This window comes from Mus caroli, unplaced genomic scaffold, assembly GCF_978045245.1.
Source record: "Mus caroli unplaced genomic scaffold, Mus_caroli_1 scaffold_10, whole genome shotgun sequence".
Lineage (NCBI taxonomy): Eukaryota > Metazoa > Chordata > Mammalia > Rodentia > Muridae > Mus > Mus caroli.
Window position 1 is genome coordinate 114,261,986 of NW_028227265.1, and position 26,158 is coordinate 114,288,143.

The 26,158-nt window shown below is 47.4% G+C and overlaps 1 protein-coding gene and 1 pseudogene across 2 annotated transcripts; one reads left to right on the forward strand and one right to left on the reverse strand.

Annotated features, from left to right (window-relative positions):
* Positions 1–7,334: 7,334 nt before the first annotated feature.
* LOC115031785 (small nucleolar RNA SNORA70) lies at positions 7,335–7,437 on the forward strand (annotated as a pseudogene).
* A 384-nt stretch (positions 7,438–7,821) lies between these two features.
* Positions 7,822–25,670, reverse strand: Xkr5 (XK related 5). Of its 2 annotated transcripts, none has more exons than XM_021170715.2 (7): positions 25,613–25,670; positions 23,362–23,545; positions 16,818–17,002; positions 15,506–15,715; positions 13,842–14,011; positions 11,797–11,908; positions 7,822–8,933 (listed from the first exon to the last, which is right to left on the reverse strand). In XM_021170715.2, exons 1-7 carry the CDS (start codon positions 25,668–25,670, stop codon positions 7,822–7,824), a joined length of 2,031 nt encoding a protein of 676 aa, XP_021026374.1. The 2 variants fall into 2 exon arrangements, with proteins under 2 accessions (XP_021026374.1, XP_021026375.2); XM_021170716.2 differs by lacking the exon at positions 25,613–25,670 and adding an exon at positions 24,461–24,488.
* Positions 25,671–26,158: the final 488 nt, after the last annotated feature.

Genomic DNA, 26,158 nt, shown 5'->3' on the forward strand with positions numbered 1-26,158 from the left:
GGGCTTGCGAGGAGCAGATCCTGTTGTTTATGATGCTCCCATCCCTCCTCCCCATCCCTCCTTCCCATCCCTTCCCTTCCTCCACCCCAGCCTTGCCAATGTATAAACAACCCCCAAAACCTGTCTCTTACGGCAGCTGGAAAGAATTGAGCTCCACCAAGACACAGGTTCCATGAGCCCTGGAAACCCTGACAGGGATGCTGTAATGAACCTGTATCTTTGTGGACTTTTCCATGGTACCTTTCCACAAGGGATTTCCTCCTCCAAGCTGTTAATTTAAAATTTGGATTAGGGCTGTCACTCTCAGAGCTGCCACACTGTAGCGTAATCAGTGATATCTGTGACATTAGTCATCATGGATGAGGTGGAATACAGGAGCTGGCCCAGAGAACTTGTCTCATCTACTGCTTTAAAAAAATATTGTGTTTGTTACTTCAAAATTATGTGTATGATGCTGGGGTGGTGATGGGGCACGCCTTTAGTTCCAGCACTCAGGAGGCAGAGTCAGGAAGACCTCCGAGTTTGAGGCTGGTTTGGTCTACAGAGTGAGTTCCAGGAGAGCCAGGGATACACAGAGAAACCCTGTCACAAAAAACCAAAACCAAACAAACAAACACAAAAGTATTATGTATATGTTTGTGTGAGGTTGTGGGCACATAAATGCAGGTGCTCTCAGAGACCAGAATGGGACCCACTCTGAATCTGTGTCACAGGTGACCGTGAGCCCTGTTACCAGGATCCTGGGATATGGGTCTTTTGTAAGGCCAGTGTGTGATCTTAACTGATAAGCTATCTTTACACCCACAGCCTCTACTTCCTTTTTTCTTTTGGACAGGGTTCACTGTGAATTATAACCTGGCTCTGATATACATTCCTCCTGCCTCAGGCTCTAACATTTTGGGATTGCAGAAATGCTCTACCACACCTGACTTTTAAAGCCAGAAGCATTTTCTTTGTCTTCTGAATTGGTGGTTATAGTAAGGTTAAAAACAAATTCAGCAGAATTAACCTTCTGGTGAATTCCCAGCCTTTTTTGGTCCTTTTAGCATTAAAATCCCCCATCTCAGGAAACCCTGAAGTCCCAGAGAACTGGGAAAATCAGTTATCCTAAGCAGGATAGAAGTCAGGATCAAATTTAGACAGCAAACAGTCTATCGGAGTGGGCTGGGGATGAAGCTCAGTTGGTACCATGCTTGTCTAGAATAGTGAGGCCCTAGTTTGCTCCCCAGCACTATATAAACTGGAAGTGAAACACACCCGAAATTCCAGCACCGAGAAGCTGGACACAGGAGGATCAGAAGTTCAAGGCCATCCTTGGCTATCTATATCTATATCATCTATATCTATATCTATATCTATATCTATATCTATATCTATATCTATATCTATATCTATATCTATATCTATATCTATCTATATCATCTATATCTATATCCTCAGCCTGGACTAGCTAAGACCCTGTTTAAAAACAAAAACATAAATAAACAACGAAAAAGCAATCGGGCTGAATTTTAAAGTCAAGTCCAGACTGGCACCATGGCTTAGTGGTTAAGAGCACTCTGCTCTTCCCAAGGACGGGGTTCAATTCCCAGCATCCACATGGCAATTTATAAGCATCTGCAACTTCAGTTCCAGGGGATTTGCCATCTCCTTCTGGCCTCTGAGGGCACTGCATGCATATGGCGTGTATGACATTCATGTTGGCAAAACATCCACATGCACAGAATAATAAAGAATAAAAAAAGTTAGAATAAAACTTACCTGGCCCCATTATGGATAACTGATGAGCTTTTAGCCTGAAACCAACTCAGGGAAGGGCTCAGAAGGAGCCTTGCAGTCCGATGCTTGAGAGAGTACACTAGACTACAAAGAGCTATGTCCTGCTTGGCAGAATTGCACTGTAGCCAGTACCTCCTGTTCTCGCAGACACACACACACACACACACACACACACACACACACACACACACACACACAGCCATCTTATGTGCTTGGCACTCCTGGGCTGTTGTACAAGGTGTGGCTTTGCTGTGCCCTTCCTAGCTGCAATATACATATACTTTTCTGCAATGATAAAAGAGACAAAGGGGCTGGAGAGATGGCTTAGTGGTTAAGAGCACTGACTACTCTTCCGGAGGTCATGAGTCCAATTCCCAGCAACCACATGGTGGCTCACAACCACCTGTAATGAAATCTGATGCCCCCTTCTGGTGGGTCTGAAGAGAGCAACAGTGTACTCACATAAAATAAGTGAATACATCTTTAAAAAACAAAAATGAAAGGGACAAAAAAGAAAAAGAATGCAGGGCCAATCTGAGGAGCTGATGTGTTCTGCCTAGAGTTGACACGACTCTTAAACTCATCTGTTTGCCTTTCTGAGTGCTGCAAACAGCCCTGACATTTGGCAGTTGGCAGGCAGAGCATGGCTAAAAGAAGCAGCATATTGAACCAGTGAAGGTTAAAATCTCACAGTGTAAAAACCACAAGTATTGGTTCGTGGCTTGTCTGCTGAGTCCATAGCAGTGATAGAAAATGTGTATTGAACCTTTTAAAAAGAATTTATAAAAGCAGGTCCTTTGAGGGCATGGTAAGCCTATTTCTACTGTGAGCCTTTGGTGACTATACATTAACTCTTCCCTCTCTTAGACATTTTATCATGGTGACTGTGGGGTCAGGAGGAATGACACAGGGCTGAAGAGCAGTCACAGACCAGCTCTGAACATGGGTCTGTCTGTACCTCCACCAATGAAGCATGGCTTCCTTCCCATGGAAGCTGGACCTGGTAGAGCCCAGAATCTCTCTACGTTCAGTCTCTCTAGTCCATGCCTGGCCTCATGAACATGCTGGACATTGTGAGTGGACATGCCATAGACATATAGGCTACAGAAGAGCTTGGAGATGACCCATAGCCCTCAGTAATAAATCATGCTGGCTGGGACTGCTGAGTGCCTGTGTTGCCTGTGCTGCAGTCAGAGCTGATGTGTCTGTCTGTAAAGGAGCACAGACAGCTAGTGTCAGGCCAAATCTTCAGGTGGGCCTTTCCGTGTATGCTATGAGAGCTTAAAGAGGCTTCCCCCAAACACCTTCCTGCTAAGTACTCTTCTCTCTGCAGAAGATATGAAATTCCATCCTCACAGCACGAGCAACTCACTGAGCACCTGCCTCAAAACAGAAAGCACAAACAGGCCAGGGATACAGCTTGGTGGTGAGATGCTTGTCAACTGAGTGGAAGGTCCAAGGTTCCATCCCTAGAATCTTACACACCCAGGAAAGCTACAAACAAAATTCCATTCTGATTTTCTTACATCCTAACGGAGGCGCCTGCATCGAGTTGTACTACCGTGCCTACAGGGCCACGGAAAGAAAGTAGCCAGCATTTTAGAGCGTGATGGGTCACAGAAGTTGGCTTTTACTTGGATGTACGCTAGGAGTGTGGAAGGAGAAAAACACAGCATATGAGTCATTTAGTTCAGAGGCTGAGGCTCAGTATGATGGAGACCCAAGAACACTCCTATGACCACCATTTTGGCCATTCTCAGCCTTCCTTCATAGAGACCTTGTACCAGGTGGTAGGAGCAGTTGTGTGGGATCTTGGTAGCCTCCAGCTTTTGGGTAGGTGTGACTATGTGGTCCTTTCATGAGAGGGAGCAGGGTGGCCATTCTGTGGTTTCTTTCTGCCAGGTCCCTTGCATTTTGGCTCCTGTCATCATTGGCAACTCAAGATATTGAGGGTCAACTGTTGAGACTCACATCTGGCCTGTGCCTCATTCTTCAGGTGGCAAAAACTAACCCATGTTCCTGTCCCTTCTTGGTTTTAGAAACTCTGTTGCCACAACAGCAGCTTTTTACAAAGGTACTAGAGGAGGGGTGACTGTCTGGACCAAAACCTAGAAGTTTTATTCCTGGAGTTGTTAAGGGAACTTCCAAGTTAAATTCCACATAGGAAGTGGCTGCCGAGTGCCAACCATGGCCATTCATCAGCCCAGGGGTCATAAGGGGCAGACAGCAGGGCAAAATAGCTTTCCTTGGGAGCTCGTTTTAGCAACATTTACAGAAAACAACTCTAATTTCCTGCAGGTCTGAGAGCTCTAGGTTCTCCTGTCTTTTGATAGGCTGGACAGGGAAGATGTTTGTTCAGTGTAGTCTGTAGTCTTCAGACACACGAGGTATCCCTTTCTTGGGGAAGGTGAGGTAGACTAGGAAAACTAGACACCAGGCAGCGCCAATAGCAGATGTAGATTCCCCGTGGACTATTTTGGACTTCTGGGTAATGGCTGCCTCTGCTGAGGTCTGGGTGGAATGGAGTGAGGCAGACATGACCCACAGGTCCAGTTCCCCCTTCTCATGATGCCAATCTAAGAGGTGCAGAGACTCTGCTTATAGAAGTAGCAGGGAAATGTGGAGGAGGCCAAACATCTGAGTGTGAATAGCTGTAAGACAGGATAAGTCATGGGTGGATGAAGGCAAGGGAGAATCTAGGAGAGGGCTCAGCTGCAGGCTTGGCTGACCCTCCCAGTAGCTCTTATATAGAGGGAAGAGAAGGCCATAGTGGGGCTTCTCATCACCAGGAGGAAGGATGCTTATGAGAAAAGTGATGGACCCTCTTCTCCTTCTAAGCCTGAAGGGCACAGGCAAGATGGTGCAGGCTTGATTCTGCTTTTCCTATCTGGGTTGCAGTCATATGACATTGGGCTTCTAAGAGATTCTATGGTCAGCTCTATGTCTCTTCCTGGGCATGTGCGAAACCTATCTGTCTCAGATCCACTCTAGCCTAGTGAAGACAGGGCAAAGCCTGCATTGTGGTGTAGACATGGGAAGAGTGATGGCTTGTTTTCTCTGAAAGGGCTACTATTTGGGTTGTGATCCAGGAAGCGGTAAGCGGACAACTGTTTAGTCACCATGAATGTTCTGAGGGAAGAGTGTAGTTTTGGGTCTCTAGGAGCTGGTCTGAAGTTTGCAGGCATTTTCTAGTTGGGCAATACCATTGTATAGGGCACGAGGCAAGGCCACTTGGAAACCTTGTCAAGCAAGGCAAGAAGTAAGATCATGTGATTCTTCAGACACCATGGTGCTCCTTTCTCACAAAGTGCATAGTGGCATTTGTTTCTCTGCCATGGCTTTTCCTCTTGGAGCTGCCTTCCCACAGATGAGACTTACAGTGTCTAACTGCAGAACAGTATTTCCCAGAAGAGACCCAAGAGTCCCCCGCCCACTGCCCATTCACTCATCAAAGCCAAACACTCAAAAAGCCACTGAGCTGGGTTTTCTAATCCTTGATGTTGCTTCTACCTTTCTGCCTAAGGGCTTCTTCTTGCATCACCTAGTTTTACACAGAGACAACTTTGTCTATTATGGGGCAATTTCTTAAAAGTCCTAAATTCACTCCTGGAGTGTTTCTTGGTGGTTTACATTAGCCCCGAGGAGGGAGATAAAGTTTGTCCTTTCTAGAGAAACCTTTGAGTCCTGTAAGATGGCAGCCAGTCTCAGAGGGAAATGGGGGAAAGTGTCATTTGTTTTTCTTGAGTCCCATGGCCACACACTAAATTTCTTCCTTGTGTAGCTCCTTGGCACAGCTGGCCAGCGTTTAGTGGACAGCACAAAACAGACCTGGAGTGGCAAGGTCTTAGTGCCCCTTATGCTAAGGGTATCAGGATTAACCATGGAAGACACTATCTAGTTTTCCAGCTTGTCTGAGAAGCGAGAAGTTTGTAAAGAAAGAACAAATTCTCTTTCCTCTATTTCTCGTCTTCTCTCTACTCCCCCATTCTCCGTCTCCTCCCTACTTTCCTGGTAACATGGGATTCCTTTTCACCAGGATCCACACAGAAGCTGCATTCTGTACAGCATTTATGAGGGATGGTTAGTTCATTCCTCATTCCTATATAGTCCCCCCTTGTTGGACCTAGGAGTTAGAGCTCAAAGGTGAGATGGTACCTTAACAAGCTTTAGTGTCTGTGTGAGAGAGGGAGAGGGAGAGGGAGAGGGAGAGGGAGAGGGAGAGGGAGAGGGAGAGGGAGAGGGAGAGGGAGAGGGAGAGGGAGAGGGAGAGGGAGAGGGAGAGGGAGAGGGAGAGAATATGTGTGTGAGTGTGTGTCTGTGTCAATGGAAGCCTAAAGTGTAGGAAGAGATCACCGACAAGAGGTAAAGTGACATGAAGTGCAGCCCAGGTCAGCTTGGAAGAATAAGGCAGTGCTGGAGTTGAAACTGTAGGAAGGATGGGAAGTGGGGTCTGTTAGGAAGCAGAAAGATGATCTCACACTGATCTCCTCTGGTTGGAGGTGGCAGGCCTGGGTAGAGCAGGAGCCTGACCCTATAGAGCCACAGTGACTATAATGTACTGATTTCATGCTTGTAACAAACTCTCCTTACTTCCCATCTTGGTTATGCATGTGTCACAACAGCCTCCTGCTATCTCTGATTGGCTCGTGTGCTTGCAACAAGGATGCCGATGACCTGAAGGCTTGCAGCAGACACGGTACACCTTCCTCACTGTCTGAGGCTGATCTAAGCAGTACCACACTTCTTCATGCCTGCTGACTGCCTCTGAACCTAGACGTGTTGGGAGAGGGTAAACCACTCACCCTACCATATGCTTCCCATAGGCTTCCTTAACTAGTTGGGAAGGAAAACTATGAGAAGTGATAGGAAAAACCAACCAACAAAGGATGCCTTCTGGGAAAGAGTTAGAAAGGAGTCAGGCATCTGAGAAAGCGACACTGCTGACCACCTTGTCATACATTGGGTGGAATTAAAAAAAAAAAAACAACTGTGGAAATGAAGTAAATTGGTTCTAAAGCTGACGAAGAGCCTCTGGTTGGTTTGCAGGAAGGATATCTAGATGGCAGAGGGAGAAGATGGAGATTCCATCATAAAACAACCAAACTGAACCAACCAACCAACCAACCAACCAACCAACCAACCTCTGTCCCTACGTGTTGCTTTGGTCCTGCCAAAGGGATCTGAACTCAAAATGTTGCCCACATTTTCAGTCAGGCTGACTCTGAACATAGAGTTTCCATCTACATTCGGAAAGAGTTTGTGTTCTCTAATAATTAGATACTAACACTAATGCATCTGGGAAACACAATTTTATTTTTAAAATTATTAGGTGTAGGGATATTTTGCCTGCCTAGATGACTATGAATCACGGGTGTGCCGTGTGCACAGAGGCCAGGAGATGACTGTTGTCTCCCCGGCACTGAAGTTACAGGTAGTCATGAGTTACCAAAGAAATACTGGGAATTAATTGAACCTGGGTCCTCCGGAGGAGCAGGATCTTAACTGCGGGGCCATCTCTTCAGTCCCAAAAGCAGTTTTTAAAAAGGTGATTAATAGTGCATTTGATTAAGCTGGCCAAGTCCCTTTCCCCGTGGGGCTTTGGTATACAATGGTTGCAGACAGCTATATGGGTTGCCTCAAGGGACCTTGGAGACAATTTTTTTAAAGTGATTAATATCCATCCAATGTGAGGAACGGTTAATTATAAAGGACCCAGGATGCAACTGGACTCTTTCCTTTGCATTTTTTGGAAGCTGCGAAGAGACACACTAGGTAGGGTTCAAGCAGCTCGGAAAGGGACCCGGAGGCCCCTTCGCTTCTCCCCACTGCCTGTGAGTTTTGCTGTGCATCATGTGCCATGTGTGATGCGTACGGGGGAGTGGGGTTAGACATCATCCAATCCTGTCCCTTCATCTTTTCAGGTATGTAGATTGAGGCCAGAAGTAGAAGAACACAGGCATCGCGTGTGGGATTTCTCTTCCCATGATGCTGAGCGGCCAGTCTGATGTATTGACCTGCTGTCTTATTCCACCACGGCTAGGGTCAGATGAAAAAGCTCATCTCCTGTCTCACCCTGTCCCTGCAGCTGTAGTCCCTTTGGATGGACTCCGACTTAGGGGTAGATGTGAAGCAGGGCTCTTCAGCTGCCTTCAGCCTCATCTTCGGCAATGCGCTCTGCATACTCGGGTCCCCTGCCGCGTCCTTCCACGCCTCACACTCTGAACTATCTGGGGCTCTTCCAGGGAGCCCTGCACTGGGGCAGAAGTTTCTACCTGGAATGGGACTAATATCGGCCACGGTAACAGGAAAGGGCTTAGTGACTGCCTGAGGTAGTGCAGGCTGCCCAGATCCGCTCTCTACCAGAGTCCCTGAGTGGGATATCCGCAGAACTACTGGGCTGCCTCTTTGGTGGGATGTGGTTCTGTCCATGGCGGCACTGAAATACAGTGTTGTGCTCTCCTGTCCTTCCTTCCCCTGCAGGGGACCATCTGTCTCCTTCCCCTGAGCTGTAAGGTCAGCCTTGGAACCAGCCAGCTTTGGACTGTCCTCCTGGGTAGCTGGTGGTTTCTGGGTTGTTGCATTGTCCTCAAGCTCGCTGGCAAAGGAGAGATAGCTTGAAGTTTCCAATGACTCCATCTCTGCTTTCGGAGCCCCTACGTACTCAGACCCTTTCTCCAAGGTCAAAGGGTCACAGGGAGAGGATGGGAGGTCTTGATGGGAAAACAGGGGTTTCCTCTGCAGATCACAGTGTTGACTCGACCCCAGCACAGGGACACAGGAGCAGCCAGGGCTGTCACCTCCGAGGGCTGCGTTGATCTTAGATACACTTCCTGTCTTGAGAGCAAGTTTCAGCAACAGCCAGTGGTGGTGGTTGAAGAAAGAGGACTCCCCAGATCTCTGCTCCCCGAGCCCCACCTCCGCAGTGTTCTGCTCTGGGCTGGGGGCCTTATCTAGGCTTGTTAGCTCATAGCTTTCCTCTTGGCACCAGCTTGAGCTGTCTGGCGTCTCCCCTGTGGGAACCATGGCCCTGGGAGAAGGTTCTGATTCAGCTTTGTTATCCTCGATGGGGCCACAGCATTTCCTCATGAAGCTCTGCTGGATGTCTGAGGACTTAGGGTGTAGTAAGCTGTAATAAACAACCAACGATGCACACCCTGAAACAAGACAACAAAGACCACAAAAGGGATAGCATGAAGTTATGTTCTAGGACACCCCACATCCTGCTGCGAGTGACAGGTTCAGTGGCTACTTTGAATGGAACAATATAATGTTGACCAACAACAAGGTTCTGAGACTTCAGAACTGACCCTATCAAGGGGTCAAGATTTTAAAGAGGGCCCAGCATCTACCAGCTACGAATGTTTTGAAACTGTACACCATGGCTTCGCTCCTTTTGAGTTTCTCAGCTATCTTCCTGGAGGGCATCTTCCATTGACCGCTTGGCGTCACTTGCAGATTTGTGCATGCATGCGAGTGAGCACCAGAGGCATGGTAGAGATCTTCCAAAATCTTTCAGAATCCCACCACCAGCACAGTGTGGAAAGATGCCAAAGCCGGGGCAGGCAGGAGGTAAGAAAGCGACCTCAAAAACAAGAGCCCGAAGCAGAGGTCACTCATGCTCCTCAGAGCCTTGTCGGGGCATTTCCATGAACAACAACAACAGCACTTCCTCTGTGCACAAACAGCTTAATCACATTGTTGTCAGTTTCATTTGTGTCGATCAGAAGTGTTGACTGCTGCAATAATCTCTTTACCAGAGCATTCCAGTAAGCCACCCACGTTGTTTCCAGTTTCCTGTTGCACTGGAGAAAGTGCCTGTGTTCAGGGGTGTTCATTAGGCGAGTAGAAGATGGGAACTAAGTGTGAGGACGGGGGCTGAAGGCACCAGGAGATGGCAGCATGACAGACCCTAGGAAGAGCCCAAAGGACAGTGCCCCCAGACCCTTAGTGACTCTGGGGACAAGAGCAGACCCTGGGCAGGGCACTGGTTTGTGGTAAAATCAGAAGTGGGGACAAGGACCAGCAGTCCTGTCTGCATTGAACATAGCTCACATACTAGCTTCTATGCCTTGGATTCTCACTGAGCCCAAGCAATATGCAGTCACTCATCTTTGGCAAACAAATCCCAGCAAGGTCAGGAAAGAACAGCAAGCCAGAGGATGCTACCCTACACTACCCTGTGCACCCCGGGCACCAGTTAGGCAGCGGGATCTGCCATGGCCAGAGGCACCGGGTGTGCTGATTTGCTGTAGGATCCTGCCACCTGCTGGATTCTTGGCTGTAGCTCCAGGCTGCTGTGTAGTAGGCACTCAATACACGTTTGTCCAGTGAAAGAAGGAAACGGGGAGCCCGGATTTGGGCAAGAACTATCTCAAGTCTGTGTTCTTGATACTATAGTTCTTTTAAAAAAATATTACTTTATGTGTATGTGTGTTTTGCCTGCATGTATATCGGTGTACCACAGGTCTGCTTGGTGCTCTGAAGAGGCCATCAAATTCCCTGGAGCAGGAATTACAGACCAGTGTAAGCCATCACCGGAAGACCCAGGTCCTCTGGAAGAGTAGCCAGTGTTCTTAACCACTGAGACACCTCTCCAGCTTCTATTAATTTTCTTTAAAAAGTCCTTGTTTTTTTGAGATGAAGCCTTGATCCATAGCCCAGGCTGGTCTCAAACCTGAGTCAATCCTCCTGTCTCAGCTAAGTGTTTGGATAGCACTGCTTGTACGGTTCATTTATAATAGTGTTGGGCATGAAACCTGGGGCTTCTTGAATGCTAAACAAGCACTCTCTCTACCCATGATCTGTTTCTGGACTTTTTTTTTTTTTAAATAGGGTTTTTCTTCTTAGCCCAGGCTTGCCACAAACTTACTATGTAGGCCATGATGGCTTAGAACTCACAACAATGCTCTTGCCTCTGCCTCCTAAGCACTGGAGTTATAGAAACAAACCATCATGTCTGTCAATAACATATGATGATATGACTTTAAACATGTATTAAATATAATTTCCTATAATGCCCGAGTTTAAGGACTGACTCACAGTTTGGTTGTTCCTGTTCTGTCTTTTGACATACTCTCCCTTTCCTGCTGGAGATTCCCAGGGGACCAAAGAAAGTCAGAGATGTGTCCAGTGCCACCTGCTGTTGGGCAATGGAGCAGCATGACACAGCCCAGCCCTTTCTAAGATGACAGGGCAGTTTTACTTCCTCCTATCCTGTTTACTGGACTGGGTCATACCACCTGTGAACGAAGTGGTTAGGTCTCTCAGCTGTGAGGACTGTCACATCATATCCCAATGGATCCCCTCTCTGCAGGAAGATGACTAGACAGAGGCCACTTTGTAGGTGGCGGAATAGCTCTTGCCTGGACACCTCGCTGTTTGACTGGCCATTCACTTGCAAGCATGCTGCTTAGAAATCGGCCACTCAATGTATGGGCAGCATTTTGGAAAGACGTGGCTGCTCCTACCTTTCTTTGAGGCCCCCATCAGTCTAGTCAGGTCTACAAAGCTAAGCTCAGAGTCTTAGGGCACTTACCTGCAGCATGGGTCCCATCCCCTGCCCACTGCCCCTAACCTGTTCCACGTCCTGTTAGCATTTCCTCTAGACTCCGCCCAACAGTTACCTAGCAACAGCCAGTACTAGGCTCCTAAATAAGGAAAAAACAAACAAACAAACAAACAAACAAAAAACCAACAACAAAACAATTGTTGTTCTTATATGCAAGACGATCAGGGATTAGTGAGCTGTGGGTTCAGTGAGAACCCCTGACTCATTAAGTGGAAAGTGGTTAAGGAAGACATCTGACATCAGCTGCAGGCCTCCACATGCAAGGGCATCTACATACACACCACACATGAGCATCCCTACACATACCAATATATGCACATCCATGCATATATACCATACATACGTATATTATACCATATGTGCACACACTTGAAAATAAAAACAATAAACATAAAATACAAATACAAGTTGGAAAGGAAGTGTGGCTAAGGAGGCTCAGTAGGTCTTACCAATCAGAAATCCAAACAAGACCCCCACCACAGTCCACAGGCTGGTCCCTGGTGCTCCCTGCAGGAAGTCAGTTGCCAGTAGTAAGAGTATGGAGTTCTCCAGCAGCATAACCTGTGGGGACAAGAGAGAGTCACCATACCTGGGGGCCTGCTATCTGCACCTCTTCCCTCCTGTCCCTGGTACCTGCTGGGGTTCACAAACCAAAGAGTCTCCACCGAGCAGAAGCAAGGCTCCAGGGGGAATGTTTCTACCCAGGAAGGCTTGCTGATGTCATTCATGGGAACATCCCCAGAGTCACAGACACAGGACAATAGACTGAGCTTTGGCACAAGTGTGTCTATGCAGCCCACACTAAGATGGCTGGCAGATCTGGCACTGATCTAACAGCCCAAGGCTACATTCCTGGGGTGAAATGTCAGCCCCTTGAACTTCCTGCCCGAGGAATCACAGCTGCCAGGTGGAAACACGATGAGAGATAACTAGGGCCCTCACTGTTCTTATCCATCTCCTTCCCCACCCTCACAACGACCCACCTCAAGGACCTGAGAACATCGCTTTGAAATACAAACATTCAAGGAGGTCATTCTCCCAGCTTGCGAGCACTTACTCTTTAACTCAAGAGACCCATGTCTCCTGCCACTCATAGAGATACCCGCCATCTGTTCCTGCTCTGGACAACTCCAGTTAACACACCAGATGAGACAGTCAATCAACTACCCTCCCTCCCTCCATTTTTTTTTTAAAGATTTATTTTATTTATTATATGTAAGTACACTGTAGCTGTCTTCAGAAACTCCAGAAGAGGGAGTCAGATCTCGTTACGGATGGTTGTGAGCCACCATGTGGTTGCTGGGATTTGAACTCCGGACCTTCGGAAGAGCAGTTGGGTGCTCTTACCCACTGAGCCATCTCACCAGCCCCCTCCCTCCATTTCTACACATCTCCATTTCTATGACTCAACCCTCATACTTCCCTCACCCTGCTCTCTCCTTTCCCTTCTAAACTTTCCCATCACCTCGGTATAAATCAGAGTTCAGTTGTATCGCTACAGACCAGACGTTACCTCTCCTTACACTAGTCTCTGCCTTTGTCTCCCTGGCAGCACCACATTGACCCCCTAGTGCTCTGTGGTTCCTATGCTACTACTGTAGCTTTGCCTGAGATGCCTCCAAGCCTCTTTTAAGGTGGAGTCTTGGCCTCAGAGGCTCTCTATTTCTCTGGGACTCTTGACAGCAATGGGTGCATTCCTTTGTATATCTGTAGCTACCAAGAGCTACATGCTGGCCTTGAGTTCATTTCTAACGTACTTCTTAGGTTGTGTGTATGCTGAGATGAACCAACCCCTCATGGGTGAATGGGTGAAGCCACACTTTCCAGAGCTGTAACCACCTCAAAAAAAAAAAAAAAAAAAAAGAAGGTGAGGCCATGCATTGCAATTGTTAAAGGTGGGCCAGCAATGCCGCCTGAAGTTGTCTCAGGGGAAGGGCCTGGGACTCTCCACTTTGGAAAAGTCCCTAAGTGCATCTGCTAATGATGTCTGTGGAGTTGGCTGCACCTGAAGCTCCTGATAATTGTTAGGCTATTTTCAACCTGTGTCATCACTGTTTATAACTTCTCCTTATGTTAGGCTATTCCTGTGTGTGTGTGTGTGTGTGTGTGTGTTGCATGCAGGGCATGTACACACAGTGTGTAGACATGTAGAAGATCCAGTGCTTTCCATTATCCCTCTCCCTTATTGCCTGAGGCAGGGTCTTTCACAAAACTGGAAGCTCGACATTTTGGCAAGGCTGGCTAGTAAGGTCTTGGGATCTGCCTGCGTCTGCCCCTAGGGCTGAGGTCAAATGCATTTAGTTGCCAGGGATTTGAACTCAGATCTTCATGCATGCCTAGTAAGTTCTCTTACCCACTGAGCTGATTCCCCAGTGCCTAATATCCCTTCTTTAATAGATGTTCAGGCACACACTCCCATATGTGCACCTCCCCATCAAACATGCAGCCGGCAATGTGAAAGCCAAGCTTAAAGAAAACCACCATTGCCACTTGCCAAGTAGAAGCTGGCCACCCTGCTTCTGGAAGGGCTGTCCCAGAAATTGATGTAGCAGAGGATGAACACGGCCCCCACCAGCAGATTGAACAGCCTCCAGTGGCAGGTGCTCTCTACAATGTCGCTCTGCTGGGCTACGAGCCAGAAGGTCATCACTAGCCAGTGAGCACCTGGAGGGAGGAAGGGATAGAATTCAGTGTTCAGTGAGGAGATGGGAAGAGGTGAGAATCAAGAGGAGAACCAAGGGGCACAGACAAACCACTCATTCCGTCTTTGCAAGTCTTATCTCTCTGAGCCTCACAGGGGGCTTTTAACCTAGTTTGGAGCTAAGAGAACAGACTGGCTTCTGTGTCACCCATAAGACCCTGCGTATGGATGGATACTCTTCTGTTTCCAGCAAGCACTTAAGGAAGCAGTTATAAAACTCTCTACCCTTTTTACACTGTTCATCTACAAACCCCAACCCTCCAGACCCAAAGAGAACTCTGTGTGGACCAGTTACAAGTTTTAGTCTTATATTTTAAGATGAATAGCCTCATTCTGGATCACAAGTTGAATTTTAAAATGCCTAATAAAATGTCGTTAATTTCTCTGTAAAAACACAAGCTTTTTTTTTCTCCCCCCAAAATAATGTTCTTTTCTGCCAATAATTGTATTAAATGTTTGCTCTTGGTCCATGGGCCAGCTATTTCTCAGTGTTCTTGGTTCTTTTAAAACAAGAGTACACTGTTCCTTCTTGCAGAGTGTATTCACTGATGACCAGAGGACACTGCTGTCCTTGGCAAGGACACACAGGCCCCATTCAGGAGTCTGAAGGGCTAGACAGACTCTTGGTCATCACATTCATATCTGAGCCGCTGGCTCTGAGAAGGCTGGGGTTCAGGAGAGCTTTCCTGTGTGAAGCAAAGACAGTGCTCCATAACCAAAGCAAATGGGGTGCTTATGGAGGTTCTGAACAGCATCAGATATACTTCACAGTTTTGCACTGGATCAGCTGGAACCTGGACCTCTCTCTGTGCAGCCAGGGCAGTGAGATCCACGCCCTTTCCTGTATGAGCATCAACTTTCTATGGGAAGGGCTTGTGATCTACAATAATCTTCTGAGGACTGTGGGTCCAGCTTTAGCTGACATTTCTGTGGTGGTATATCCAAAGGGCCAGCATTCACTACAACCCCTTGCGTTGGATGCACACTCATGGGAATTAGACTCTGGACCTCTATGTTCATGGGTTAGGGCTGCCAAGAATGGTTAGACTAACAGAGCGTAGCAGAAGCCATGCTGTGGCTGTTCTAGGTTTAAGAGGACTGGACATTTCTACTTCCTCTTTCTTGGAACTGTCATTACAAAGGTGAGTCCAGTTCAAGGCCAGCCTGGTCTACAGAGTGAGTTCCAGGTCGGCCAGGGCTACACAGAGAAACCCTGTCTTGAAAAAAAAAAAAAAAGAAAAAAAGAAAAACAACAAAGGTGAGTCCAGGTTACTGTGCTAAAGAGAGGGGCCACATCTGTACATCCAGCCTGCTGAACTCTCTTGGAAACACAGAGACCTGCTTTTCTACCATCTCCGTAAAACTCTCTGCCAAACCCAACCAGCAATAGATCTGGGACAGAGGACCATGTATAGTTACTGTTAAGGCTTTATGAATAGAGTGGAAGCCCCACTTACCTCCAACCACCAAAACCCAAACATGGTAAACTCTGCAGAACAGAACCAGGCTTAGCACACGAGCACCCAGCATGCCCATCCTCCAGAGCTGCTGGCACAAGAGAGCAGCCCATAGCATGGTATGGTGACCTGGCTTCATGATGCCCAGGAAACGGTTGTATGACACTAGAGCCCAGGACAGTGAAGACCAGGAGAATAGGGCACTGATTCCTAGAAGATTGAATAGACAGAGCTCACTACAGGCTCTGAAGCACACACACAGATGCACCCCACTCCCCATCCCTTTCTGAGAGCATCCAACTTCTTAATCAAAAACTAGCCCAGTGGCAATGTACCATGGACCGATTCCCTTGGTGGTGGGTAACTTAACAACAGTGTAAGAACATATGTTTCCATGGAAATGAGGGAGGCTGGAAATGTCTGCCTAGGGCCCTAGATGCTCTTCCTCTCTCTGGATGCCCGTTTAAAATGTCCCAGCCCTTGAGCTTCGAAGGCCTAGGTCTAAACTATGATTAAATGGATGTCCTACAGGACCCCTGGACACAGTTTATTACAAGTATGTATTCCCCACATGAAGAAGTTTGATGAAAGAATGGTAGAGTACGCAACCACAGCTAAACACTTAGATCTTCTGGTGTAAGTTTGGATACTTAGAGGGGAGAGGAGCTGGGCATGGCCGTGCACACTTTTAATCCCAGCACTCAGGAGGCAGAGGCAGGAGGATCTCTTTGAGTTCAAGGCCAGACTCATCTACATAATGAGTTCCAAGATAGCCAGTTGCACAGAGAGACCCTGTCTTGACAACCGAACCAAATCAAGGAAACAATAAAACAAAGGAAAGAGGGAAGGAGGAGAGGAAGGAGAGGGGGAAGGAGGAGGGAGGAAGAGGAGAGGAAGTAATGGGGCATCCCGGCTGGAATGGGAGCTGGGGACATTATCTTCAGGAGACTGAGCTATGCTTTCTGTGGGGCTTTCAGGTGTCAGGTCTGCTGCAATAGGAGTAGACCCAAGAGAGATGGACATGTGGGCTTCCCAAGGTAGTTTTCAAGGTTATCTCTGCTCTGCCCAATTTCTGTCTTATGATTGACTTTAGATACTTTATGCCCAAGAAACCAGCTCTCTCTGAACTCATGATCCCAGCAAAAGCCAGCTGTAACCATCATTTGGGTCAGTGAGAAATGGATTTTCCCTAAATCTCCCAAATAGGAGAAATCTTGAGAGGACACCAGGTCCTACGAGGTCTGGCACATGTTCCGGACATGTTCCTGTTATTGGAAGCAGATGGTATGAGATCATGGTGAAAGGCACCTACCTGGCACAATGTCTGTGAAGTCAGAGGCTAGGAACACGTAAGCCTGAAGCAGCAGGTGGGGCCCTGTCTGCAGCAGAGCCTCCAGGAGCCGTAGGGCTGACAGGTCAGCCTCCTGCAGGTGCAGCTGTCCCCAGCTGGGAGCCTCCTTTCCCTTCCACAGAGCTGTTGCCACAGAGTCCCAGTGCCTACAGAAAGCAAAGACATTATGACATGGACCACGAAGCTGGCTACTCTGGCTTCCACACCAACCTTTCCTATGGAGATATGAGACATTTTTAAGAATGCTTATCTGTGCCTACAGTGTGCTCTGGGGTCACCAGTTAGGCTGTTGCTAAGCTCTGAGTCCAAGCTTCGTATTTCAAGTGTTCAGCAGGCTGCCACTAGTCGATTTTCCCCAAGGTTGGAAGGGCCAGGGGTGGGAAGACTGAAGTTATTGCAGGGCTAAGGAACCTAGGCTGGGCCTGATGAGGCTTGCAGGAAATCTTGACCAGTGTCCTCACCCCAGATCTTTGTGGAAAGGGAATGAACCCCTTTAATAGAGATCTACTGCAAGGCACTGTGGGTAATCATCTCTTTAGAGCACAGAGATGAGGGAGCCCTCACCTTTGTCCTTAGAGTGTAGAACTTCCAGTACCCTAAGCCTGGAACCCTCTAGGAACAGCTGGGGAAAATGGGTCTAGGATCCTCACCAGAGGCTGGCAAGAGACCCAGATGGGTGGGGCAAGATGGGGGAATCTAGGGGTGATATGATCCTATTGAAGCACACTAAAGTTCTCAGTTTCAGCCCATGAAAGTTGGCTTTTTTTCTCTGGAAAACTGAAATTCAAAGAATTATGTATGCTGTGTTTGAGATAGGAAATAAATATATGCATTTGTGTTGTGTATTAGTGAATGCATGTGTAAATGTATGCTCATACACATATATATGCAGTGTGCAAACATATGCCTGTGTACAGCATATGCAAACTCAGTGCATATGCATATATATGTAGGTTTACACAGCTACAGGTGCACATGCAGTGCATATTACAGTGCATATGTCCACACATGTATTATACATATACAAGTAATATATATATATGTGTGTACACACACACACATATACATATATATGCATGTATAGGTGTATGTGTGCACAGTAGACATGAACAACTGGAAGAAAGCTGTACTTTCTTACTTTACTATACTATACTTAAGCAGTAAGTACTGAAGGTTTGAGTGAGATAGAAGTGTTGGGTATAGAAGGGAATGAATGAATGAAGGGAATGTTGGAGTATGGAGAGCAGGGTGGAGAGGGGCTTATAGATGGCTCTGAGACTTCAAGCTTAAGCTTTTGGTTGTGACAATGCTAACATGTAACAGAAAGACACCTGCCAGCAGCTGCTTGATTGACAGGGGAGAATACAAATTTTGTTTTTAGAAATGAGGAATGTGAGGAGCTGCGGAGCCTTCCCTCACACCTTGGAAGGATCTGGGGCTTTTGGTTATAAACCAGGACTCATGGACAGAGGCAAATGGTTGTAAATTAGTATTCATGACCATGCAAATGGCATGGTCAAGTGGATAGGAAGTGGCTAGAGGTGGTGTAGATAATCCTTCCCCCCTCTCCCAGTCAGAACTAGTCACCCCAAGGAAAATGATATCACTAAAAAGTGAGTTAGGCAGTGAAGTGGTTGGCGGTAAGGGCAGCAAGTTTGAAAAAGCATGGAGTGTTCTCAAAGTCAAGTGCAGACACATGGCACATGGGGAACAAGAGGTTGCTGGGTTGTGAGAAGGACAGCTAGAAAGCAGGGGCCTGTGGGCTGGGCAGGGCCATAGGGTCACGTTAGCTTAGGCACAATGAGGTGACCTTTTCAGTGTGCAACAAGAATCAAAACTTAGAAAGAGACCAGAGCATGCCCTCGTCTATGTTTCCACAAGCACACAGTAGGCACTTTGTTTTGATACTCTCATCATGTGAAAGTCAACTAGGAAGTGGTATGGGGCACTCTTCACAAGAGCCTGAATAACCACACCAGCTGCCCCCAGGGTCACTGTGGGCTTTGAGGGCCTACAGGGGTAAGGTTTTACTTTCACCCACCAACATCCTCCCTCTACAGCAAGGAGGCAGGGTGGTTCTATCTGGGAACCACTTAACTGGGAATCAGAATAGTAGTCTGTGTGTGTGTATGTGTAGCAGACTCCTCATTGGAGAGGCCAAGGTGGCCAGTGAGTGCATCCTGGAGAGAACGGGGAAGCTGTGGATGTGAAGCTGAGTTGGGAAAGGGCATATGAGAGATTAGTGGGATAGGACAGTGGAGTCGGAATGGGGCCCATGGCTGGGAATGAGTGTGTTGCAGATAGCCCTGGGGCTAATTGTATTTGAAGTTAATTCTTTTCTCCTGTAAGTGGCTTTGAACAAGGAATAAGTCAGCACTCAGGTGATTTCCTGTAAATCTGCTTCCCACCTTAATTTATAAATAAAGGTTAGAGCTGGTGTTGGGTGGGGAAAGAGGGAAAGATAGAGCTGAGGGTTTTGGGAGAAAGGAGGAGGGGAGAGAGAGCGAGCGAGAGGCCTGGAGAAACCACAAGTTATAAGGGATCTCTTATATGTGGAAGATGGTAGTGTAGTGGTAAATCTGCCCAATCTAGGCGCACGGCTTGCATTCATATTAATTGAGTTGTGTTTTCATTGCCGGGGCATATTTAGATTGGAAATTTACCGCAACAGGAGTGGCATTGTAATGCTGTGTGGTCAGGCAGAGAGAGGAACTCAGGCTGAGGATAGAAGGCAGCTGCAGGGGGTGGGGAGCTAGGGGAGTAGGATGGGGTAGGGGTGGGATAGGGGTAGGGGAGCTCCCTGGGGATCTGGAATAAGATGGGAGCTGTAGAAGCTTGTTTCTGAAGTCCTGAAAGGCACCAGATTTCTCTTCTGGATGCTGCTGTGCCTCAGGCCCCCATCTCTTTCCAACCATCCTGGGTTTTTGATTGTGCCAACTGTTCCTGTTACCATCTTTATAAGGCCTGGTCTGCCTGCCCCTTTGTTCCAGGCCCTTCCTGATGACACTGCTGCCTTCAGCTGTTCCCAAGTTCGTCTCAGACACTAGACTTAATTAGGTGTGTCTGCAGCTCGTCAGTGTACTCCATGTGAGCCCCTGTCAGCGATGACCAAGAGTCTTAGCTGCAGTACAAACAACATACATCTACATGGAAGCCTGGAAGCACAATCGCCATACCGGACAGGTCTTTGGAATTATGCTTCTCAGATTTTACCAGGCTAAGAAAAACGTCACCCAGGTCCACCACAACTAGAATCGTCTCTCCTGGGCTCACAGCTTAGGGAGCAAGTGATTCTTCTGCTCATGTTTTAAACATTAACATTGGCCATTTTAACATTAACGTTAATGTGTCGTTAGCGTTGAGACAGTCAGCAGTGCAAGGTTTGAGCACAGCTGTACTTCATTTGCTTGCTTATTTATTTATTTATTTATTTATTTATTTATTTATTTATGGAGTGTGTGTGTGTGTGTGTACACTCTTGTTGGTGTGCAATGGCAGTCAGAGGACAGCTTTTGGGAGTTGGCTCTCTCCCTCCACCCACCAGGCAAGAGCTTTTACCTGCGTTAAAAACATTGAACCTGCACCTATGTGTCAAGCTGGCCTTATAGGCTCTTAAAGTTTGTCTCAACTTTCTCTTCACTAAAGAAAAGCTGCCACGCTCAGATGCATGCTGTGAGTCTCCCCTCCGTTCAGGTGAATTTCTAAATAGATATGTGGGCTCTTTAAAAAGAAAGAGGCACAAGTACATGCTGTGTTAGAGTGGAAACAAAGGGCTCAGATGAAAAAAAGAATGGCCATGGTGTAAAATGAATTGTAACTACCACCAGGTTCTCTTGAACAGTAGACTTAACATTATAGTTTGTGTTCTTTGGAATTAAAACCAGAATCCATTTATGTCTTCAGCCCTTGCATTTTTTATAAGCGGTTTCACCTCAAGGGGGTTTGCGTTTTATTGATTTTTTTTCTGTTGCTAGCTCATTGTCTGCATTTCATTATGGAGTCAGTTAATGGGTTTCATTTTGATAAAGGTCGAGGTTGTACAAACACAGTTGTTCTGGCTCCCCCTACAGGTGCCTTTGGCAAACTGCAATAAAACCAAACCAAACCAAACCAAACCAAACCAAACCAAACCAAACCAAACCAACCAAACCAAACCAAACCAAACCAAAGGTGATCTGCAGGGATGGCTTATTGCCTGGTTCTGTTTGTGAGAGACACTTTCAGAGCGTGAAAGGAATTCATCACTTTCAACTTCCAGTGTTTTCTGTTGAGGGGGCAGACTGTAGCTGGGCTCATAGCAGTCTCTGAAACACTGTGGAGGGGGTGTCAGATAGGCTTCCTTGGGCTGCCAGGAAGCTAAGAGCTAAGACTCTGCTCTAAGTTCTACGACCTGCACAATCTGGGTTTCTCTTCGGATGTGCAACGTTATCTCTTCCTGGAAATCTAGACTTACTTTCCCTCAATCCTCTCTTTTAAAAATTATACGTTAATTTTAAAGTGCAGACTTATTTTTATTTATGTGTGTGCCTGCCTCTATGTGTATGTATGTGTGTGCACGCATACATATGTGCACCTATGGAAGACAAAAGAGGGCACCAGATCCTCTGGACCTGTAGTTAGAGGCAGTCGTAAGCCATCTTATGTGGGTTCTGGGAGCTTAACATAGTTTGTGCTCTCTATCCCTGAGCCATGGCTCTAGCTCTCACATTATTATCATCAACAATTATATATTAATAATGTATTTATTACATTGATTTATTGTATTATTATAAAATATATAATATAATAAATAAAACATAAAATAAAATTATTATAAATAATAAATATACTTACATTAAATAATAAATTGATAACTATACCAACAATAATAATAATTTTGAGGCACATGTGTCTCATTATGTAGTCCTGAGTGGCTTGGAGCTAACTATGTAGCACAGGTTGGCCTCTACCTCACAGAGATCTGCCTGACTTTTTATCTTAAGGGATGGGAATAAAGGCTATATACATTAGTTTTTAATCACCTGAATTTTTTTTTCTCAATTAGCTATTTATGGCTTTTTCTTTCTCCCAATTTTTGAATTGCACTTGTCTTTCATTTATCCAGATTAATTTCTAAATAGGTACCAGAAACCGTGCCATCACTTAGTAGTGATATTGAGAGGACAGGGGGTTCACTGTCAAATATCATAATCTGGACCAGTCTTTGACACCACTTCCCTGAAGGCTTATAAGGTCCCCAGGGTCTCTACAGAGCCCGAGAAGACAGATTTACCTGTGAATAGTTAAGGATGCTTCTTTCTAAAGGCTACTTTGAATTCTGCTTTTGAGCTATAAAATGCTTGTTTACGTTGAAGCTATTTCACTAGTTTGATACACCATTGTCTTTGAGGTCTCACCATATACAGCAGCTAGCTAGCTATCAACCAGTGAGCCCTCTGCCTTTATACAAGGCCAGGCAAAGGAGGGCTTAGAGAGTAGGTTCTGCTCCAAGAAGGCTGCAGTCTCAAATTCTATGAGACGACTCCTCCCCCTGCCAGTGCCAGCCCTCTTGTTTTACAAGAGCACAGACCTCAGACAGGAAGGCCCAACTTAGGATCAACTGGTGTAACACACGTGTTTTTGATGCATCTATGTGACAAGGGTCTGCTGGAAGGGAACATGAAGAAGAGGCAGTCACTTCATGTTTCCCTGGAAGCACTTTCTACTCTGATCCAAGTCCAACCTGGGTAGAGAAAGAAGACGTAAGTGCCCAGGACAGACAGCAGCACTTGGCAATGGTTCCTTGGATGCCCTTCAAACCTTGACCATCTGTGATTTAGTAAGCACTTGAGTCGCCGGCTTCACCTGTCTGGTTCCTTATTTCTTCCCCCTTTAGAAAAGTCCTCTCAACTCTCCAGGGTTATGGGGCAGCTGGGAGTGGGAGTGTGCTGTGTCTGCAAATGCACAGTTTCCTGTCTCCAGGTGGCAATACCCTGTCACCTCTGGAGACACTGTGGGCACAGGGAAGCCACCTACACCAGGTCCATACCTGGCAACCTTTTATACAAAGAAAAGAAGAACAAACCAAACCAAACCAAACCAAACCAAACCAAACCAAACCACCACTGACTCTGGCTCTCAGGTCACTTCTTCTTGCCACAGATGCATAAAACAAATGTTATCACGTGGGCTTTACTGTCTAGCTTGTGGTCAATTAAGTCTGTGCCCCCTTCATGGACCAAGGTAGCAGTTGTCAGATGGAACACTTTAAGCAAGCTGATTTATGTGGATCCAGAGGTTCATTAAGGGGTGGAAACAGCAGTGATGTAGAATCTGGCTAAAGACAAGAAAAAGCATCGAAAGGTCATTGGTACAGTGAAGAGGAGCCTCAGACGCTAGGTATGTGTTAGGATGCCAATGTCAGACAGGGCTGTGGCCCTGAAGATCCCTGGCTTTAAGGTCAGAGTGTGTATGGATAGGGGAATTTTTCCACTGCATCAGAGGGAAGGGAGGTGGGCGTTCTTACCGCTTCCAGACGCCAAGCTGCAGAAGATGCAGTACTGCCAGCCACCAGTGACCCTGATGCCCATCTGCTCGGAACCACAGAAAGCTCAGGGCCTGGACCAAGAAGCCGGGCAGGAGGACAGAAAGGGCCAGCCACCCCCAGAGGAGACGACCCGTGGCAAAGTAGTAAACTATGGAGCAGAGGCCTGGGGTAAAGACAAGATGAGGGGTGTTGAAATGACAGAGTTAGGCAATGTTTCATATACATGTGTCTTCTGTATGTTACGGTGCTCTGACAGCCTGAAGCCTTTCTGCCACAGACAGCACAGTGTTCTTCCAAGAATGTGCCTGGGATATGCACTCTATCCAACTTAGAGCTTCTGTTTTAGAGCCATGTACCCTAGGAAATGCTATTTCTCTGCCTTAGTCTATCCAAGGTCAAGGACCAAGTGACTAGGGACCTATCTGTAGCCCAAAGCTCATAAAAAAGTATCCATAGAAAACAAGTCCTCCAAATCCATTCACCATGGTCAGCCTGTCTTGTCTGATGAAGTTCCAGCAGAGGTTCTGGCTCCTGATCAACTGAGTCTTTCCATATGGCCCCACTCAGTATGCCCTGCCTCTTATCCCTAGGAACTGTGATCTTTCTTACGTCTGTTCTGTCCAACAGATCATTAAACAAAACAAAACAAAACAAAACCTCAAAGGAACCCAGGTCTCAACATAACCAGCACAGCATCCTTACCATTAGCAAGGAGCCCACAGGGCCTGCTAGCAATAAGACAGGCACAATGGTAGTGGTATGTCTGTGGGGTTACACCGCATATGTGCTAAGTACCTGGGGGATCCAACAACCCGGAGTGACCTGGAGTCACCACACGGTTACAGCCAACCAGGGCTGCATGTGCTGGACTTTAGTCATAGCTGGTTCTGTGTGAGGCTGGCTTTGGATTTTCTTTTGTTTTGTGTTTGTAGGGATTGAACTCAGGGCAGTTCCTGTGCTAGGTAAGGCCTCTACTATCCCCGAGTCCACTTTTCTGTTTATTTCGAGACAATATTCTGCTAAGTTGCTCAGGCTAGCTTTAAACTCTTTCTGCAGCCTAGTTAGGTCTAGAACTCACCATGTTCATCCGCCCCCAACCTCTTCATTGCCATCAGGCCAGGCTCCAGCTATATAACCTCGGATGTCAGCGAGAAGCTGTGTTGGTATTACTGATTACTGAGGGGGATTGTGGAGGGTACTCAGGGACCGTTTCACACTACCATTGTCCTGAGTTTTCTAGAATTACCAAGGAATGTAGATCAGCAGCCACAAACCTCACTGCTCGGAGGCACAGTCGGGAACCCAGTAGGTATGGGAAGAGAATGGCCACTATTCCTTTCTCAGTCCCAGGTTATGTTCAGTGCACTGACAAGCTTCCTGCTAAACATTCATTCTTTTCCTGTTAGAAAGCTAGGGGACTAGGCCACTTTGGGCAGCAGTGTACTTTCTAGTCTCTGCAGGGCCTAAACTAGTGCCCTTTGGGATTCTGAGTGGGTGTCGGGGACGGAAATCTGCAGGGATTATTCTGTAAATCAGAGATAAATTTCAGAGATACCATGTCCAAGAAGGGACGCGGAACCTTGTTGGATCCGGATGGTGGAGTTTCCCCAGGGACCGGGCCTTGTAGGAGAGTGGCAGAAGTGGGCGGAGGCACTCTATGCCAGCACTGAAAGGGTTACAAATTCAAACTCGAAAGGCGCGAAAACTATGGCCATCTTGCTTCATCTCCGCTACCCACCGGACCCTTGTCTTCAGCAAACCAGGGTTCTGCTGTGTCACAATCTCGAAAGGGTAACCAGTGCCCTTTGGGATCCCACCCCTCCACCTCTCCCAGCTCTTGGATCGCATGCCACCTCAGCCCGGAGCCCGGGTGTTCGGGGCGCCTCACCAAGTGCTGGCGCTCCAAAGTAGCCTCCTCACGCAGCTCTTTGCAGAGCACCAGCGGGAGGAGAGAGAAGGGACTCAGGACTCCGGGTTTGGAGTATGGGGAGGATCCATGCATGGAGGGAAGTCTAACTGGGTGGAGGAAATCATGCATGGTGAGGGGATCACACAGGGAGTGCTCTGCAGGCTAGAACGGGGGATCCACTGTGCGTGCGCCAGCGCAGTGTTTGCTGCCTGCCTGCCTGCCTGCCGGAGGAGGAGGCACAGCGGTGGTAGATGTGCCCCGCACACTGGGTTGGAGTAGGGTATTGGAGGGGTGAGCACTCGCGGGCTGCGCCTCACTCACGCGCGCTTTGCTCGGCCGCCTGCAGCAGGGCAGAGAGCCCCAGGAGCCCCGCGTGCATCTTCTGAGCTGCTGCTGCCTGTGCCCGCCCCTTCCCCTGCCCGGGACCGGGTTGGGGAGGCTTCCGGCTTGGGGCCCCAAGACAGGATGCTTTTCTTCCCAGTCAGTTACCAAGTTGCTAGTAGGGTTGGGGTGAAGGCGGGGACAGGGGGCAGGAGGAACAGACAGGTTCTTAGGGGGCAGTCTCGCGGTCTGTGCCAGATTTGCATGCTGTCACAGCCTCCTAACGGCTGTAAGACACAATGGGTTTGTTCTGAAGAGAAATGGGTTAGTCACTGGGTGGTCATAGCGGATTTGCTCAAAACAGAGTCCACTGAACTACTAGTCAGAGTGGTGTGTGTGTGTGTGTGTGTGTGTGTGTGTGTGTGTGTGTGTATCATGGGAGGAGGAATTTGAAAAGCTGATTGGGACTTTTGAAAATTTTCAGTTGTGTGTCCAGAAAAGGGAAAGGAAACACGCCTAAAATGGCATCTCCGCCTTTAACAGCCA